General features: G+C 43.7%; 8 protein-coding genes and 1 non-coding gene across 9 annotated transcripts; 6 read left to right on the forward strand and 3 right to left on the reverse strand.

Annotated features, from left to right (window-relative positions):
* Positions 1-2223: 2223 nt before the first annotated feature.
* O0I10_003481 (uncharacterized protein) lies at positions 2224-2789 on the reverse strand (the record flags this gene model as incomplete). The annotated part of the gene is made up of 2 exons (XM_058483552.1): positions 2224-2446; positions 2509-2789. 2 exons carry the CDS (start codon positions 2787-2789, stop codon positions 2224-2226), a joined length of 504 nt encoding a protein of 167 aa, XP_058345751.1.
* A 256-nt stretch (positions 2790-3045) lies between these two features.
* On the forward strand, positions 3046-3816 carry O0I10_003482 (uncharacterized protein; the record flags this gene model as incomplete). The annotated part of the gene is made up of 5 exons (XM_058483553.1): positions 3046-3163; positions 3231-3362; positions 3440-3449; positions 3505-3559; positions 3625-3816. The coding sequence occupies 5 exons, from the start codon at positions 3046-3048 to the stop codon at positions 3814-3816; spliced, it is 507 nt and encodes a 168-aa protein (XP_058345752.1).
* Positions 3817-4074: 258 nt separating this feature from the next.
* On the forward strand, positions 4075-4627 carry O0I10_003483 (uncharacterized protein; the record flags this gene model as incomplete). Its single annotated transcript, XM_058483554.1, has 5 exons — positions 4075-4111; positions 4192-4207; positions 4276-4302; positions 4380-4491; positions 4565-4627. The coding sequence occupies 5 exons, from the start codon at positions 4075-4077 to the stop codon at positions 4625-4627; spliced, it is 255 nt and encodes an 84-aa protein (XP_058345753.1).
* A 76-nt stretch (positions 4628-4703) lies between these two features.
* O0I10_003484 (potassium/sodium efflux P-type ATPase, fungal-type) lies at positions 4704-7882 on the reverse strand (the record flags this gene model as incomplete). Its single annotated transcript, XM_058483555.1, has 3 exons — positions 4704-5305; positions 5367-7217; positions 7288-7882. The coding sequence occupies 3 exons, from the start codon at positions 7880-7882 to the stop codon at positions 4704-4706; spliced, it is 3048 nt and encodes a 1015-aa protein (XP_058345754.1).
* Positions 7883-9636: 1754 nt separating this feature from the next.
* On the forward strand, positions 9637-12452 carry O0I10_003485 (uncharacterized protein; the record flags this gene model as incomplete). The annotated part of the gene is made up of 12 exons (XM_058483556.1): positions 9637-9707; positions 9766-9922; positions 10006-10210; positions 10272-10537; positions 10598-10870; positions 10929-11297; positions 11358-11517; positions 11573-11703; positions 11776-11862; positions 11936-12050; positions 12112-12231; positions 12301-12452. The coding sequence occupies 12 exons, from the start codon at positions 9637-9639 to the stop codon at positions 12450-12452; spliced, it is 2106 nt and encodes a 701-aa protein (XP_058345755.1).
* A 406-nt stretch (positions 12453-12858) lies between these two features.
* O0I10_003486 (uncharacterized protein) lies at positions 12859-13590 on the forward strand (the record flags this gene model as incomplete). Its single annotated transcript, XM_058483557.1, has 5 exons — positions 12859-13018; positions 13082-13129; positions 13210-13247; positions 13365-13449; positions 13514-13590. 5 exons carry the CDS (start codon positions 12859-12861, stop codon positions 13588-13590), a joined length of 408 nt encoding a protein of 135 aa, XP_058345756.1.
* Positions 13591-13837: 247 nt separating this feature from the next.
* O0I10_003487 (uncharacterized protein) lies at positions 13838-15028 on the forward strand (the record flags this gene model as incomplete). Its single annotated transcript, XM_058483558.1, has 4 exons — positions 13838-14228; positions 14287-14713; positions 14781-14806; positions 14868-15028. The coding sequence occupies 4 exons, from the start codon at positions 13838-13840 to the stop codon at positions 15026-15028; spliced, it is 1005 nt and encodes a 334-aa protein (XP_058345757.1).
* Positions 15029-15453: 425 nt separating this feature from the next.
* O0I10_003488 lies at positions 15454-15525 on the forward strand. Its single transcript has one exon. It is a non-coding gene; the product is annotated as a tRNA-Glu (tRNA).
* A 1401-nt stretch (positions 15526-16926) lies between these two features.
* Positions 16927-18324, reverse strand: O0I10_003489 (uncharacterized protein; the record flags this gene model as incomplete). Its single annotated transcript, XM_058483559.1, has 1 exon — positions 16927-18324. The coding sequence occupies one exon, from the start codon at positions 18322-18324 to the stop codon at positions 16927-16929; it is 1398 nt and encodes a 465-aa protein (XP_058345758.1).
* Positions 18325-18817: the final 493 nt, after the last annotated feature.

An 18817-nucleotide genomic window follows, 5' to 3' on the forward strand; every position in this document is an offset into this window, starting at 1 on the left:
TTTGACCCCGACGAGCACGTTGATCTATTAAAGAGCCCACGTTTGATTGTAAAGTTTGGAGATACAGGCACCTTTATGTTTTACATATGCTGTAAGCGTGGTGGAGTTGCTTTCTCCTAGTGGATGCTGGATGGTGTCGGCTGCATTAACGGAAAGATGGAGAACTGAGTGAAATGGCACGTGGTGGTTACACGCGCACGTCCTTCACAGGTTGTTGCACAAATGGATGGTGGTGATGATTGTCTCTAGGAAGGTATGTATGTAAGTTGGGGTATACATCATCCAATAAGGAAGGTGTGTCAATGGCAATAATAATGGTTCCATAACACATTTGGATGTAGGGAAAGGTCGAGCTGCATAAACCAACTTGTACATGTAGACCCAATAATGAATTCAGTGCGCACGGACATGGCAGTAAGATGTTATTGATGGTTCACTTTTTCTCTTCTCAAGGTCATCCCACTCCTCCTTATTGTATCACCAAAGGCATATACTTCTTGCATGAACCATATTAAGCGAACCACCTTTATTATTCCATCTTCCAAGCTACATTATGTAATCCACAAGCTAGCAAAGTCCAAGTAGTGCCACCATCCTCGTCTTCGTCTTCGGTCATCATTCGTATTCGTACTCGTACTTGTCTACAGTCGTCAATCTGCTCGTCACCAATATCCAAAACACGCAGTAGAAAAGAATGGGATCTTGCAGGTTTCCTTTTGAATCTCGTTGTCGTTATCATTGTTATTGTTGTGAATGTCGTTATCATCGTAATCGCCATTGTTGTGTATGTGGTAATCATCGTAATCGTCGTCTCTATAAATAAGAAAGCAGCCAAGTTAGCAAGGAAGGACATCACTTACGTAGAGTCCAGGCTCATAGTTGTCCTCATTCATCCTCTCCAAAGAAAGAATGATCCCCAATCCTTCCAATCATTTTCGACCTCATGAAAAGAAATCCTCAAAGGGAAGGAACGAGCCTATCACGAGAAGAGCATGTTCATTCAACACATTCACGAGCTGTTGCAAATCCCTTTTACCTCAACACGGTGACCATGCTCTTCCAAAAATCCATCGTCATCGACCCATCCTCAACTCAACGCAGGCCTATAGAGCCCTGGACGCGTTCCAAGAAGCTTTTCCAGCACACTCGGCTAGTGCAGAGCGACGCAGCGACCACTTGATACAGGCTGGGACTTGAACCCAAAGAGATGATGATGATGCCCCCAAGTTGCATTGCCTGGCCAAAGAAACCTATTCAATTCATTATTAGCACACACTCTCACACACAATAAACACCCTTTTCATTGTTTGTTTCATTGTACTTGCCTTTTCCATATACACAAAGACCCGTTGTTGTTGGTTACTGGAAACCGAAAACCATGGTGTAGTATAGTTGAGCCGAAACAAAACGCCAAACCAGCCAACGTCTTGAAACCAAACTTGCCCTCTATACAAGCTGACGCGTCAATGGAACCAATTCGGCTGCAACATTGGACTCTGAATGTACCTGTTGACACCAAGCGTAGAGTGGGAATAGCAACGAGCAAAAGGAAGCAACAATATCGCCATGGCAACCACCAACCACCAACCACGCTCATTCCTCAGCACTTGGACACACTCACTCCCTGACAATGCAGGTTCAGAACTACATTAACACCTCACAGCCAACAAGAGCACTCTTTTATAATACATTACCTTGATCGAGATGTCGTGAATGGAATAAGGAAAGGTGGGAGAAAAAGAAGAGAAGCGTTGTCTCAAGTCGTGGAGCTGCTGACCCCCAAGTTTAAATCCCCTACTGCTATTACACTGAGGCCACTCAATTACCCTATACACACCATCCACCCATCATTATCATCATCCTCACGATAGACAATAAGTACACGTAAATAAAAGCTATGATCCTCACGAAGGGTGTGTGCCATTTTACACTTTACATGGTAATGATGATCCAACAACAGCCATTGGCTTGCCGCCACCTGTAACGACAGGTGCGGATGTTAAAATATGGACGCATGATAATAGACACGATAATGCTTCACGACATCCCATGTTGAAACAGCTTTTTGGCTCAGAGCCCTAAATAAAGACAAGACGTGCTATGCTTTAATGATGGTGACCGGACAATGACAATGATGAATACAATGATCACTAACAGAACCAAGGACCCATCTATGTGCACACGTATCCTCCTCGTTAGCCTATAAAATATCCCACCTCCATATTATGCAATGCCATACTTTTCAAGCCCGGTGCGATTGGATGATCCCATAATTAGAATATCGGGTGGATTGGTGTTGATGTAGTCCTCAATGAGCTTCTCTACAGATTGCTCCCCGGTAATAACTTGGAGGTCCGCTTTGTCGGGTAGTCGTTGTCGTAATGCATTCTCGGTATTATGAGCATCATGTTCGATCTCAAGGTTATTTGTACGATCTAGAGAACCTCTATAAATGGAAGCCATGTCGATGAGTGCTGGTCATTACGTATATTTGTGTTTCTTACGTACAAGAGGTTGATGCTAGTATTGGAAGTTGGATTGAGCCCTACAGCAAAGACGAATTGGATGCTACTTTGTGGTATTGACTCGTGTAGACGTAAACCATAGCTAATGGCTTTTCTGGAAACGGGGGTGTCATCAGCTGCTACAATAATGCGAAACATGAAAGAGAAGCAAAGAGAGTGTTGGGGTTGGTATTGGTTGGTTAAAAATGCAGCATCCCAAAGATCAGGTGATGCGGGTTCAGCAAGAAATAACGTCGTGTTGATGTCAGCACCCTCACTTGTCATATTTTTGATCACCACGTACTTTCATCATAGCACATTCTTTCATGCAAGGCATCTAGTGATTATAGAAGGGGTGTATATATGTTGGGTGTGTGATACTACTGTAGTACTTTTATCATGCGTACGGGTCATGTGGGCGACCCGAAAATTACCTCGGGATGTTTTATGCGAGAGCGAAACACACAATGACCACCTTGCACACGCCCTGTTCTTCTTTTTCTTTCTCCCTTTTCCACAAACAAACTGTTTTCCCTCAACAATGAGCATCATAGACAATCTAAAGGAGCATATCAACCATAGCCTCGTTTTTCGTATCATCAACATCATTGTCGCCTGCTTTATGGTGATAGGTGGTGTATGTGTAATTTTGACCGGAGGTGAGTTCTTTCGTAACAACCATCATATCGTAAGCTCACAACAGCATCATCGTCATCATCATGTTAGGATTCCCACAATTTATTCGAGGCATTTACTGCATTGTCTTTGGTGTCATGGTGTTTGTATTTGAATTCCGGTTACCATCCATCATTACCCAGCATGTATCATACATGTTCTCATTCTTGGGACGTGGACTATGTAAGTCATCATCTTTTATGGTTGTTGTCCTTGAGTATGTATCATTATGATTGACATTTTTATGCGTATGATAATAGTCTACATCTTGTAAGTCATTATGGCTGGCTGGTAAGATAGAGGTTTACTGATGGACCTTATGTAGCATTGGATGCATTATTCTCAACTATATTCCGCTGGCCATTGCTTCGGGTGTCATTGTAAGTGAGCAGGAGTCAAGAAAGGAAAAAGTAGACATGGGTTCATTCATCTTGGGTAATATTAGGTGGCTGTATGCGGTGTCGCTTTTTGCATCCTACAATTTGTACCTGGTGTGGAGCCTCCAAGCAATATGAAACGCCAAGCATTGGACGATTCTATGGATAGTCATGCGGGTGGAGGACGAGCGGCTCAATGGGCCGAACAAAACTACGATAATACAGCCAATGTTGAGCATGGAACCAATAGTGTAGTCTAGTGAAAAATGACCGCGTCAAATACTTTTATTGTATCCGCACCTCCAAGCATCTACTTTTATACATAGTAAATCCATAATCCATATCTACTTGAACAACATTCATGTGTGTATATGTATGTGTGGAAGTGATTGAAATCGACCCTTGTGTAACGTCGTTGGCACGCACCATGTGGGGAGGGAGAATTGGAATGGGCCATCCTACTCCTTTCTATCTTTCTCTTTTTTTGTCCTTTTCTTTACTCCCAAGCACCCAACGCAATGTCTGAAGCCGACCAAAAGCTCAAATTGAGAACTGGTAAGTGGTTCAATGACAACGATGCTGTTGTAGCGTAACCTCTCAGACTGACACGCGCTCACTCTTTTTCAATACTAAAGCTGCTTTCGATGCTCGGTATGTCGCCCATCGCCTATCCCAATGACGCGTGAAATGTACTCACTCTTTCTTTACAACAACAACAGGTTCCCTAATACCAACCAGACGAAGCAGTAAGTGCCATGGATGGGATGCATATGTATGCGGTCAGGTTCCATTTTACGCGTAACACGACTATGCTACTACTTAGCTGCTGGCAAAACTATGTCGATTACTACAAGTGTGTCAACGCCCGTGGTGAGGATTTTGAGCCCTGCAAGCAGTTTTATCGTGCCTTCCACAGCTTGTGTCCTAATGAATGGGTAAGCGATCGTTGCATCGATTATCACGCCACTTTTTTTCATCATCAGTCAAACTAACCCAGGTTTCTCTTAGATTGAAAAATGGGACACTGAACGTGAAGAAGGCACCAATCCCTCCAACTTTTCCATTAATTAAATGACATCTTCTGTTGTACATGTTGGAAATTTATTACAGCGCATTAAAGATGATGAATACAGAGAATGATTGGAATCTAAAATAAGAGTTCATCGACGGGATGGGAAGCAAGGGGCTTGAGGAAATGACGCTTCATCCATTTATATCCTTCACCTGCAATAGCAAAGAGCAGCACAAATCCAACCACGATTCCCCATTCCCATGTGATACCAAGGATACGGAATGCTTCGGTGTTGACCTCAGGGACGTACATGAATATACAACCAGCCACCATGTCAAAGAGGAAGGTATATTGAAGAGTACGTGACAAGAGAGTTTCCTTGATACCCTTCCATCCACATTCAACACCACGGTAGCTACGACAATGCATCATGACAACAAAGGAACCAAGAATGACAGTCATCATCAGCGTGGATCGAGCTCGGAAGAATGGATCGCATAGACCAGGTTGGTATTTCCCATCACATCCAACACCTTGAACGCCGTAGCCGTCGCTTAGCACGTAAAGCGGGATCACAAAGGAGATAATGCACAATGCACCAAGCAATACCGCATAAAACACCGCATCCATGATGATTTCACGGTTGAACAAGCTCTCTGTAGGTGGACGTGGTGGTTGCTTCATGATATCGGGCGATGCAGGTTGCCAACTTAAAAGACCAGCAGGAGGAGTAACAGCTAGTATTATCATTGTCATTTAGTTACGTATCCATAATACATAACAATCCATTTCACTTACCAACATAGAAAAACACCATTTGTAGAGTGGAAATGGGTGCAGCTGTGCTATTTTCAGGATCACGGAAAGCAAGACCAATGAGCAAGTAGACGGCGCCAGCAAAGAGAACAATGTAAAAGTACAACAAGAAACGCTGCATGTTTTGATAGATGCGACGGCCTTCAGCAACAGCGCGAATGATGGTGGCAAAGTTATCATCAGTGAGAATGATATCGGATGCTTGTTTGGCCACATCGCTGCCATTCTTGCCCATGGCGATACCCACATCAGCAATGCGCAAGGAAGGAGAATCGTTGACACCATCACCGGTCATGGCAGAAATGAGTTGTCGACGTTGAGCAGCTTCAATCATTTTGACCTTTGTCTCGGGAGAGCAACGAGCCACCACCAAAGGAAGACGTTCGAGGGCATCCACTTGTTCATCTGACAAGGCATCAAATTGTGGACCTGTCATCACCAATTCATCGACTTGTTTCATGGCTTGAGCATTGAGGATATGGATCTCCTTGGCAATAGCAGTAGCAGTGGCTGGATGATCACCTGTCAACATGTGCACCATGATACCAGCACGATGGGCTTCGCGTACAGCTTGACGTGATTCAGCACGTGGTGGATCATAAATGCCTGTCAAACCAAGAAACTCCAAATCGGATTCCACTTCTTCTCGACTCATGGCCTTTGCTTGCTCACGTTTGATATCATCGGGTAGACGACGACACGCCAATGCAATAACACGTAGACCTTGCGAAGCCAATTCATCCACAGTACGCATCACCCTATCAGGATCCTTGGGTAAACCAGATGTACATAAGGGAAGAATGCGTTCGGTGGCACCTTTGACAAAAGCAATGTAGCGTTCGCTAGGTTGATGATGATACACGGTTGCCATACGCTTCACAGTTGAATCAAATTGATGTTCTTCAATAAATTCCCATCCTTGAGATTCAAGTGTTGGTTTGCCACGATCAAACTTGTGTGCGAATACTTGCAATGCCACTTCGGTTGGTGCACCACTAGGGATCCAGCCATCAGATGAATCGATATCCTCTTCTTCTTCTTCTTCTTCTTCTTCTTCTTCTTCGTCATTGCCATGCTTCTTTTTCGATTGCTTCTTCTCATCCAATGCTTCCTCCTTTGGCTTGTTGTTTTCTTGTTGGGTTTCTTCACGACGACGAATGCTTGATAGATTACATAAAGCTGCACACTGCACAAGCTGCTCCATTGTGTTGCTGAGATCCACCTTATCAAGAGCAGCATGGGTCTTTTCCTGGTCACCGTTGTCATTAGGAATCTCGTCAGCTGATCCAACCTTGTAAGCATTTCCCTCTGGAGCCAAGCCGTTGGATGTCATGTACACAAAGCCTTCATCAGGGGTCCAAAACCTGACAACCACCATACGTGCCAAAGTCAATGTTCCAGTTTTATCCGAAAAGATATTGGTCAATGATCCAAGCGTTTCAAGCACCTTGAGTCTCCGAACAAGAGCCTTGCGCTTTGACATTTGTCGACCACCAAGGACAAGCGTAACAGTAAGAACAGTAGTCAAACCAGCTGGAAGCACTGACATGGCCGTTGTCATGGCGTACATGCCCACATCATAATTCGTTTGGAACTTGACACTTGCCAACACAATAATGACAAAGATACCAGCCAATACGGTGAGGCCAATGTACATTCGATTAAGGCTTGTTTGGAGTCTTGTACGATCCGCATCACCAGCATCATTTAATTTTTGTGCGACCTTGCCGATTTCCGTTTGCATGGCTGTGGCTGTCACAATGGCTCTTCCACGTCCCTTGGTTACCACCGTGGAGCTGTACACCATATTGATCCGATCACCGACCGGCTCATCTTTGCCGATAAATGAGTACAACACATACTTCACATGAGCACCCACACACCCACACGTGGTATAACTTACCAATATTATCAATCACCACAAGCTGCTTTTGAACAGGCAAGGATTCACCCGTGAGCAAGGCTTCATCCACTTCGAGGTTCGATATGTAAATCAATCGAGCATCAGCAGCAACCGTATCGCCTTCTTGAACCAACAACACATCACCAGGGACCAATTCTTTGCTTGCAATGGTTGTCTCGTGTCCACCACGCAACACAGTGGCTGTGGGAGATGACAAATTGCGCAAGGCCGCCAGCGTTTGTTCAGCCGCATATTCTTGTGCAAAACACATGATCAAATTGGCAATGCCAAGGGCAATCAACAAAGTACCAGTGATGTAATCACTCATCACATAGCATACAATGCCGAGTGCAACAAAGATCCAATTCATGATATCGATCGCTTGTCGCAACAAGATCTTGATCCACGATGCTCCATTGTTGGTGGCAAGCTCGTTCAGGCCGTATTGCGATTGACGGGTCTTGACATCATCCTCCGTCAGGCCTTTCTTGATATCCGTATGCAAGGAGTCAATGACCGACTCCACCGATTGTGTATGCCAAGTACTGGCAGCAGCGATTTGTTGTTGTTGAAGCGTAGTATCGTCGGTGGACATTGGACGATGATGATAGTAGAATAATTAAGCAATTCAAATAAACGATAAATTAAAGTCGAATCGCATACAATGGCTTAATGATGATGTTGTTGATAAAAAAATGCGGATCAAAAAAGCAAGTTTTTTCCCTCCTCGTAGATCCAAACGTGCTTATATTTGGGGGAGCCCGTTTTGCATACCGATCTAGCGTCCACAAAATAAGTTACACATCGGCACCAGTCGGCTAATCTTAGCCGACCATCGGTGTGCAATGGGGTATGTCTCGTTTCCCTCTTCTGGATTAGAGCAGTAGATCACCAGCAGTACGGTAAACATACATGCACTAGCATGATGACTTTTGGTATGCAACGCGTTTCTTCGTCCATCAAAAGGAATTACGATCTCTAACAAGCAAGCCTTCTTGAATGATCCATGAAGCTGCTCATTTGACTGGCAAAACTTTTCCGAAACGTGCAATTGTGCATGTTCGTGATGATATTGCTAGAATGTAATGTGTCATCAGAAACCGCTCATGGTGCAAGTTATTCCCTAGTAACTCAAATGCATGATGCGAGATCATGCGTGTTCATGTGTGAGCGCACAACAGCCGATCTCGTTGTTGATGCATGGTTGTTTAGATCAAAGTCGCCCTTTTTGACGATTGTTTTGAAACAACAGCCATGCAGCAGATCAGGAATGTCAGTAAACAACTCCTCTCTAATCGATGCTTCCGGGATTCTAATTCATCATCGATGTTGCCATGGATACGGACCTCCCAAATGCTTTACATGCATTCTACAGAATAGACACAAGCATCTAATGGTCGCCCTTTAATGAGCGTAGTGCACCATCATGATATGTAATGAGGGTAGTAGAATGATGAATCGCTTTTTCAAGATGTTGTTTATCTCTAAAGCACGTATACCAATGCTTTTACATTTGCTCTGTTGATGATTTGAGAGAGGTGTAGGAAAGGACGTGATCGGCGGCATGTATGGCACAATGCAAGTGAATGCATACGTATGCAAAGGTATGCGAAGCTGTAGTTTGATGATGCTGCAGGTACTTCACTAGATGTGTAGGATGCTGTTAATCATCTGCAAAAGAACAATCAAACTTGGCAACAAAGACCCTACTCAAGGTGGGGGAGGCTCAAGTAACAACATGAGGTAAACCATACACAAGGGTCAATTTTCATTGTGCTAGTGTATGATTGCTTGGTAGGATGCAGATTGTGGATAAAAAGGCATCCAATTTTGGTAGTTGGCGGCAGCAATAATGATTCCACTTCCAATACCTCCTAGTTCTTATCCTCATGACTCTATGATCTTTCGCTATACTAAACAAGGCACCATTGTCTCCTCAACAAACAGATTCTCATTCAAGCGTCCTTGTTATGATAATACACCTTGTTATGATGATACAATAGTTGTATTAAACGATAATGTATGGGAGGATATAAAGTAGGTCAATCACGTCAGATATGAATTGATGGAAGTGGATGAAGATGGAATATGTGTAAAGTGGGTGTGTTGTTTCTTGTCATAGCTATGTGGTGAAGAGTATGATAAAAATGCGTCGAGTGAGGCCTTGTAGATGGCATCTGATCAGTGATGGATTCATGTGTGTGCACACATTCTGTGGATGTTGTCAAGCGATCCTTTTCATTCTTCCGCCTGCTGCTCTTTTTCCTCAAACGCGCTCTTTTCCTATCCCCGTTGGACACTTCAGCAACCGACGCTCATTGTGCACGCCTTTTCGAGCCTTGGATCAACATGGCGTCAATCGATCAACAACAAAGCAGCAGCAAAACAGAATCGTCGTCTCCTCCATGGTCCATGCCAAGGTGTGTATTCTTTTGGAGCTCATTGAAAGAGGTCTTTGAATGTAACAACGATCCGTAGTCGTGGCTCGAGCCAATCGTCGAATGACAACAGTGGCAGCTGCAGAAATGGCGATCCGCACAACAGCTATGGAACCTTACACAGTAAACGGCAGCGTCCTATCAAAGACATGCCTGAGGGCCACGATCGCATCCTCTTTTTGATCGCCAAGTTGACTGTAATATATCGATTATCAAGGAGAGATAGGAAGGAAGGAAGACAAGTACAAGTGGCCTGATTACTTTTGTCATTACATGGTAGGGGAGCCGTGTTCAAGTGTCGGTCAAGAATGGTTCCAAATACGAGGGGATACTTTACAGTGGATCGACTCAGGGCGAGCTTGGTATTGTTCTCAATGATCCCATCACTGTAACATCATCACGCGTCCAAACAGCTGCGGCGTCACCATCCATTTTGATCATGAACAAAGATTTGGTCTCGATTATGAGTTCAATCATGGATGATGGTATGTACATACGATGAAATGGAGATAGCGTTGGGTATTGATCAGTTGTCAGATTTGATAGTGGATAATGAAAACAGCTGCTGCGGAGATCAAGTCGAATTCGGAGAACAATGCGAGCTGCATGAATGGGACGACAAGGTTGCTGGCGATTTGATTTTCCTGGATGACAATGATGATGACAATACCTCATTCAGCAACAAGCCATTTGAGATAAAGACGGCCTTTGACGATGATGACGATGAATCTCTCACCGAATTTCTGGATCGCACTGAATATGACTACGAGGAACTTGAACGATACGCAAACGAAATTGAACAAGAGGAGAAGGCAAGTCATGAACCAACTACTATGCATTCATTAGCCTTCTTACACTTATTTTCCTTTTAGTCTTCAGTAATGAGTACACATGAATCGGACAAATGTGGTCAACTAGTGGATGAAGATCGTATGGATGAGGAGAACAGACACAGCGTGGCGGCAACTCGTCCTACTCGTGCTCCTGCTGATTATTTTATCAATCACAAGGTGAAGGTGTTCCCAGCTATGGAACATGATTTCATCTGCCACTCTACGCATCTTGACGAATCAACCATCCCACACTTTGTTGCACCATCTCCTATGACCAACCACATTTGTGCTTGTGACAAGAGGAAGGAAAAGGTAAAAGTATCGGGAATACATGATCAAATTAGCATGTCATCTAATGTTGGGTCTTCAGGTTCATGAGCAATCGGTGTCCAAGCCGTTATGCCATTATTCCCGGATGTTGAGAGGAAAGCGTTACGCGGAAAAGTATGCGCATAAGATGAAGGACAAGGAGAAGCATCTTGCCGAGCTCGTCAGATTCCATCAGACTTTCAAGCTCAATTTTCCAATCCCTGCTGATATCGAACCATTGCTGTCAAAACAAAATCAGTCAGCCGGCGTGTTGGATAATGAGGTCTTTGAGCAACTATACGAATCACGGCAAAACACCACGACTACCACAGCCAAAAGAACCACCAGCAAGAAGAAAAAGCGCCCTTTTGAGTTCAACGTCCACGCTGAAGAATTCATACCTGATCCTGAAATACAAGAGTTCCTTGCGGTAAGTTACATGTTATATGTGTTTTCTCGTTGATGTACCAGTGACTAAAAGGATTGCTAGGCGAGAAACCGTGGTAGTGGTGCTGCGTCTCTATCATTGCTCTTTCCCATGGATCATCGATCAACGTTGAAGGATGTGGACACAAATCACCTGACCGTGGATGAAGTATTCAAGCACCCTTTTTCCAAAAACGACGTCGAAATGCCAGCTCATGCCATTGGTAAGGGTCTCTGGCTTAGTATGTGAGGAGGCAATCACTTATCATGGATCGGTAGGTCCTACTTGGCCGTTTGGTACGACACAATACATCATGCAATTCATGGACGATGCAATCGAGAATGGCTACAGCTACAATCAGCAGCAATTTACGCCTTCTTACAACTACATTCAATACCAGTACCCACATGTGAGCCAACAAGCTTTTGTGTGATGATGCATTGTCTTTTTATGCTTATCCTTTCCTCCCATATTTACAAAGCGATATACACCATCATCCATGAACCCGACAACAACACCTACTACATCATATGAACGTACCTCTACATACGCCACAACGGATCCTCAGGTAGGAGCATACAAATCATTGTCTAGTAAGATACGCAGTAGCAGCGATTTGACCCACTTGAATACTTTTTTAGGTTGCACGCAACAATTTGACATCACCAGCATTCTCTGCCATACAATCATTCACAGGAACGGGAACGCCATTAAATCCACAATACAGCCCTGAAGCATACAACACGGCATTTCTTTGTAAGTACTACCAGATGACGCAAAGGCGAGAGGATTGGCTAAGATTGTTTTTGATGGATAGATACACCCCTTTTACCAGAGAATGATACTCCATCAGCAATACCCCCTTCACCTTCTCACAACGAAGGCTTTCAACAGCAACAAGAACCCCATGAATACCAAGGTTACTATGTTGTCAATGGTACGTTACAACTGTATCATGCTCGAAAGGTGTCGCTTATTGATCTATGATGTTATAACATATGGATAGCAGGAAGCCCTCTAGCGAGCCCATACTTTGTACCTGAAATGATGAATCCAAGTCACCAGACCTCGCCGCCGCCCACAGACACAATGATACAACCCACGATGTCTCCACAACCTTATTATACGGGATCAGAATACTCCTATTGGCGGTTTTAATGTCCCCCATTGATCATCGTCCTTGTTGCCTGCGTGGTGGGACTTGCATACTATCTCTCTTTATTGCAGCCTAACAAAAACATTTATTACATATTGCGGAAATGTATGATCTAGTACTCATTCATCAATAAACGATCATGCTACATTTAAAGACCATCTGAACGCATAGAAGACGAGTATATGTCTTATGTTTAAATTGAACATCACCATACGATGATCCTTTTTATTCCATCCTATCCAAGACCTCAACGGTTGGTGTGGTGCCTTGAAATTCATGCTAGCAACCCGGCTGGGGAAGAAAATGAGAGGCTGGGATCTTCTAGAACAACCCAATCACATCACTTTGGAGAAGTCGGTTGTTTTTTCCGGTAGAAGCCCTTCTTTGTCTTGCCACGATCTTTTTGCCATGGATACCTTGACCAGCCATACACGTCCCACCACCGATGCCACCATCACGGTGCGTTGCATCAAGTCATTCGAATATCGTACTTGCAAAAGCTTGGTTTTACAACACTTGAATCTCGAGACGACTACTGTTGGCGAGTTGAAATCGCTTGTGCGGGAGAGTAAGACTTCTTTGATACTCAAACGTATATACACCACACGACCTTACTCACATATAAGAATAGAAATCAAGACCACCTCTGGATGGAAGCCATATCAAAACGTTGAATTTGGTAAATCAAAGGATGAATAGGGATGGACATGGGATGGCATGGGGAGGATACTCATGTGAGGTATATTTACGTTTCTATAGATACCATCAAGTTGTATACAGTTGCTCATGGACACAAGGTAAGATGACGGCCAAGTATGGCATATACTAAACACCCCTGGGGGAAGAGCAAACGACCATAGATCCAACCAATTGCATTTCCTCTTTTCTATCTTGCCCATCTCACTTGCCTTTAGACTCAAAACCTCATTATCAACATGGAGGATGATGCTAGCCTGATCTTTGATGATGATTCAGCCACGCTTGCATGGCTCGGCCTTGGTAAGTTGTATATATCATCATCATCTATACACACCATGGTTGACCCTCATTCATCCTTCTTTAGAAAACGAGACCGAAGTTTCCTTCTTTAACCGTGATACCTACGAGACATTCAAAAAGAACCCTGATATGAAGTGGTAGATATTATGGACAATTCGCATTATAAAAAAGCATTCTCGTTTATATATCATGTGTGTGTACACAACCATTGGTAATTGCAGAAAAAGAATATAGACATTGGTATAATTGATAATGTGGGGGATGAGGGCGGCCAATAGTTCCTGAATGTGTCATTTGTCATTAAGGTTACGCCCGAATTTGCCGCATTCTCACTCTTTTTTTTTCGGTCGTCGTCGTCTTCTTCTTCCACCACGCACTGTGATTTGTAATGAGCAACAACAACAACGGGCAGCAAGAAATAGTCATTAACGAGTCGACACCCCTTTTGCAAACTGAACAACAACAGCGGCAGCAACGGATCCAGAATGCAAAGTCGGAAGCGTTTGGCTTGATCCTCATGACACTGTCAGCTCTCGCCTTTTCGACCATGTCACTCTTTGTCAAACTAAGTGGAGCCTCATTTGCCTCATTTGAAATCGTGGCTGCACGTTCGATTGTTCAAGCTGCCCTTGGCTTGGTAGGATGTTATATGCTTGGTATCAATCCTCTCGGTAAACCCGGTGTACGCAAATGGCTTTTTGTTCGAGGCTTCGTTGGATCCACCGGTTTGGCCTTATTCTTTTACAGTATTACACAATTGCCATTAGCAGATGCTACAGGTATAAAGGATATACACATTGATACACCAACCTTATCCTTGCTAATGACTTTTCATAGTGGTCTTCTTCCTCAGTCCCACATTCACAGCCATCCTTGCTGCGCTTATTCTTCGTGAAGCATTTACATTCTTCGATGGCATATGTGCAACCTTGTGCATGGTGGGTGCAATCCTCGTATCCAAGCCTACTTTCTTATTCGGTGGTGATGACATGGAAACCGGCTCTTTGCAACGTGCATTGGCAGTGCTTGCAGCATTGGTTGGTGCATTGATGGCAGCCTTCGCTTATGTTACTGTACGCAAGATTGGAAAAGGTGCTCATTTCCTCGTTCATACCGTTTACTTTGGTGTTATCTCCACCGTCACCGCAATTCCTATGCTGTTTGCATTCCAAGAATACGTTGCACCTGAAGGATGGAAGGAATATGGTATGCTCTTGATGACTGGTGTCCTTGCATTCATCGGTCAATGCTTATTGAACAATGGGTACGTTGATTATGCATCACAACACCTATTTCAGGTATACTAACTGCTTTTGCATACATATAAAAAGCCTTCAACTTGCACCTGCTGGTCCAGGTAAGTTTTTCTTTTATTGCCATTGAGGACCCACTGATCTCACTCTCCAATCTCAATGTAGGTACTTTGATGCGCATGAACGATGTCGCCTTTGCCTTTGCCTTTGGTATCCTTATCCTACACGAATACCCTGACGTTTACAGTGTTACCGGTGCACTTCTCGTTGTTGGTACAACGGTTGCTATGGGTGTGAAGAAATGGTTCAAGAGTAAACAGCAATAGAACCCTTAGACCTTGAGATGCATTGTAACCATATCCTTCATACACATGAAAATACAATAATGTTGAATTCGATGACCTATATTCACTTGTTGTCTTCAAAGAATGGAAAATACGATATAGCTTGTATTCGTAGCTGCTGCACATTATATAGCAATGACTTTATATAGGTGAAATAAGATCAACATTGGTCTGTAGATAGTTAGTTACATGTCGTGGTGGTGTGATAAGGGTAAACTGGGGAAGAGTAATGTGTATTGCAGCAGGCGGGCCAGCAACAAAAACCTCCTCTTGTGGCACCTGAAGTGAGAGACAGCAATCCTCAACGACGACTTTCGGGCCGAGAAATCCTGCCATCTGATTGGCGGAAATCGAATTTGGAAGGTGCTTGGAATGACATGTAACTCGCATGTAAAATATTAACAACATCCGCGATGGTCCAATGGCTATGATTTCTGTCTTTCACACAGACGATCGGGGTTCGATTCCCCGTCGCGGAATTTTGCTCTTATTTTTCATTTTTCGATTTGGTCACGTGATTCGCACGATGTCTTCTTGCAAAAGTGCATGTTTACCTGCCATATCTTTGTCTTTTTCGTAGAGATAAATCAATCACACATAAGAAACACAGTGAAAATGAACTTTTAATGGTGCTTCTTTATTCACAAACGGCATAAATCATATGGTTGCATGTACGTGGATGTCATAACAATATGGGATAAGGTCATGTATTTTAGTCGTTGATGTCGTATGCAATTCTAGTAGCGATCTACACTCTAGCTCCTTTGGTTGGATACAGGGTCCTATACGCTCACCATAAGATTGATCCTTTGCCCACCAGTAGAATGGAACATGTATTCGTCGCATCGCATCGTAAAAAGAAAGCCTTTGCTCTTGAGAACGATTTCATGCTGTATGAAGGCCTAATGCAGATCCATAACATTCAATGAGTAAATAGGCATACATCTATGATGTTGTGAATTCCTACCTGCATGCATCAGCTTTTCTTGTAATCGATCGCATTGTTGCCAATTCTATGATCATCCCATTACCAAAACATTGAGCTAAAAAGATGGTGTAAGCTCATACTCATCCTTCAATCCACTCGATCCTTGATTACTGCTCACCAGAACAACTTCATTGAATGATGAATGAATCATCCGTTGAAATCGACCAGCTCTCAAAAGATCAACTGGTTGCCAGGCATCGGCTACATTGATATCCATGCGTATAGGGAACGCCACTCCTTTCTTGACTACAGCCATGTATTTGCCATATCGAAGACATCCACATTTTCACTTTGGATCGAAACGAGTTGAGTTGACGTTGTCGACACGCATTGGAAATAAAAGCACCTCGATGTGCTGGTAACCGATGCGTTTCCCATGAGCAGGTCCATGCCTTGAAGCTTCCATGTTCGCCATTAGAGGGAAAGACAGTATCGAATTGAGCAATGCAAGGTGGTTGTCATGTTGAACATGCGAGATCAGTGATGAGCGAAGAAGAAAGAGGGTATGCAACGCGACTTTGATCATCCAATCCTACCTTCCAAATCCCGATAGCTTCATGCATGATCATTGTTTCCTAGTCTCTTTGTGTTGTAATGAGTCACACAGGACATCAATAAAACCATACATCATATCTTACGAGTGAAGCAATGGAATGCGGGCGGGTGTAATTAAACTTTATGGAGAAGCTTTTGATCATGTGTAATATGTACTACTCTGTGTAAAGGAAAACAAGATAATAGCAAAGGGGGTGTATGTGCGTGCGTGCGTGTGTGTGTGTGTGTACAAATGGAATGGCCAAAGGCAAAACTACAAGAGATACTAAATTACAGCTGTGACAACAACAGAGATAAGGGATCGAATTCACAAAGTGAGCGAGAATCATGGGCTTCCTCAAGCTTCATGAATAAGGTGGCTTCCACTGTATCTAGGTTCGTAATACTTGTGCCTTGCTGAGAAATAGTCCGTGGTTGGGGAGTAATCCAAAATACCCGCTGCTTTGATTTGGGGTCGAGAAGCTGCAATAGACAACGATGCACGATGTTGGTGGTGTAAAGCAGGTAATGAGGATGGTTGTTGTTGTTGTTGTTGCTGCTGCTTGTATTGATATGCACTCATTGTTGGCCGTCGATAATAATAGCTTTCCTCAAAACTAGGTGGTTGGGGTGGAGCGGCTCGACGTGGAGACACTGGTAAGGAAGATGGGCCATGTGGTTGTTGCTGAGGGGATGGCATCATCATGATGGGTGGTGAAGATGATTCGGCCAAAGGGGATGGCATGTTATTATTATTGCTGGTACAAGTTGTTGCCATGAGATACAAAGATTCAGTCAACTCCCTTAGCTGGATATCACTGCTTTTTTGCATTGCTACCAAAGACCGAGCATCGGTATTGAGATCGTGTGGAATAGCTGCCCATAGCTTTTGGTTCATAGCAATGGTCTCATTTACTACAACAGACATGGATTTGGCTAATGGCCCTGGTTGTTGTTGCTCAAGCAAAGCTAATGCATCTTGAAGGCGTTTTTGGTGTACCGTGACACGAGGAGATGATGGCATCGCTGGTGGTGTATGGATCGAACTTGCAGTGGTTGTACTACTTGAACAGCTCTTATCATCCACAACATGGTGCTTATTGATCTCGAGTCTTTGAAGGCGTGATTTAATATCCACCAGCTCTTTCCAAAATTCGTCGTCACCACCATTTTCTTGTTGTTGTTGCAACGGTGGCATGCTACGTCGGCGTCGTGCACGTTCATCCATATCCTGGCCTTGTTCACCATGGTGGGTTTCAGTTTTCAATAAAAGGGCAGTCAGCTGATCAATATCAATGGTCGGTTGTTGTTTTTGTGCACATTCTTTCATATTGGGCTCGGGTTGATTGTTCGTAACACAACGTGGAAGTCGAGTGCTCGATCGCTTGTTGATAGACAAACGTCGATTGTTAGTGTTGTGATGAGAGCCGTTGCCACCACCACTGATGTCAGATGTGTCAGCTGCTGTTGTCTTTTCCTCATGATTGTTGTATTTATTGACAAGCTTAGCACGAGCAGAGGCTGTCAATGCTGTGACGGATGAACGACGATTGGTGGTGGTATTGGATCGTTTACGATGGACGCTCGTAGTAGTAGCGGTGGTGGTTGTCGTAGCGATAGGCGTTTCTTTGGGGTCTTTGTTATCGTTATGGAGATAGCTCGAATATCGACGAGGCGTTGCAGCAATAGCAACGTTCTTTTTGTTATCAGTGGTACCAAGGGTGGCACGGCGACTAGTCTTTCGAGTCGAACTCATAGCAATAAGGGAGAAAGGATGCTGGTGGCAAAAGGCAACACAGAAACGGGGTGGGAGAAAAAGAAAGAACAAGAGAAACGAAAAAAAGGTCTCCTGATATCTTATATGCATCATCTTTTTTGTCGTTTCCAAATACGTAGTTGCTTTTTGCTTTTTTGCAAAACCACCAAAACAACTAGCACGCGGTGATTCTCCCATCCATCCCTCCTGAAAATACAGGGTCAAACTCTTTTGATCTTTCTCCTTTTTGCATACACTCCGTATGATCGTCATGATATGAGATATTATCAACTTGAAATGTATCAATTTATATACAACAACATCATTTTGTTATTCATGGTGTGAGAAATGGAGGGTCTTTAATGTTTACATGGTGTTGACGATCGAGCCAATTTTGTACTACCGGTGCCTAATTATCCCATGATATGGGCATGTGCCCGGTTGTACACACACCACCCCGTGGCCATGCACTGATAACGAACGACGACAAGGG

The sequence above is a fragment of the Lichtheimia ornata genome (genome assembly GCF_029851405.1).
Source record: "Lichtheimia ornata isolate CBS 291.66 chromosome Unknown scaffold00011, whole genome shotgun sequence".
Classification (NCBI taxonomy): Eukaryota; Fungi; Mucoromycota; class Mucoromycetes; order Mucorales; family Lichtheimiaceae; genus Lichtheimia; species Lichtheimia ornata.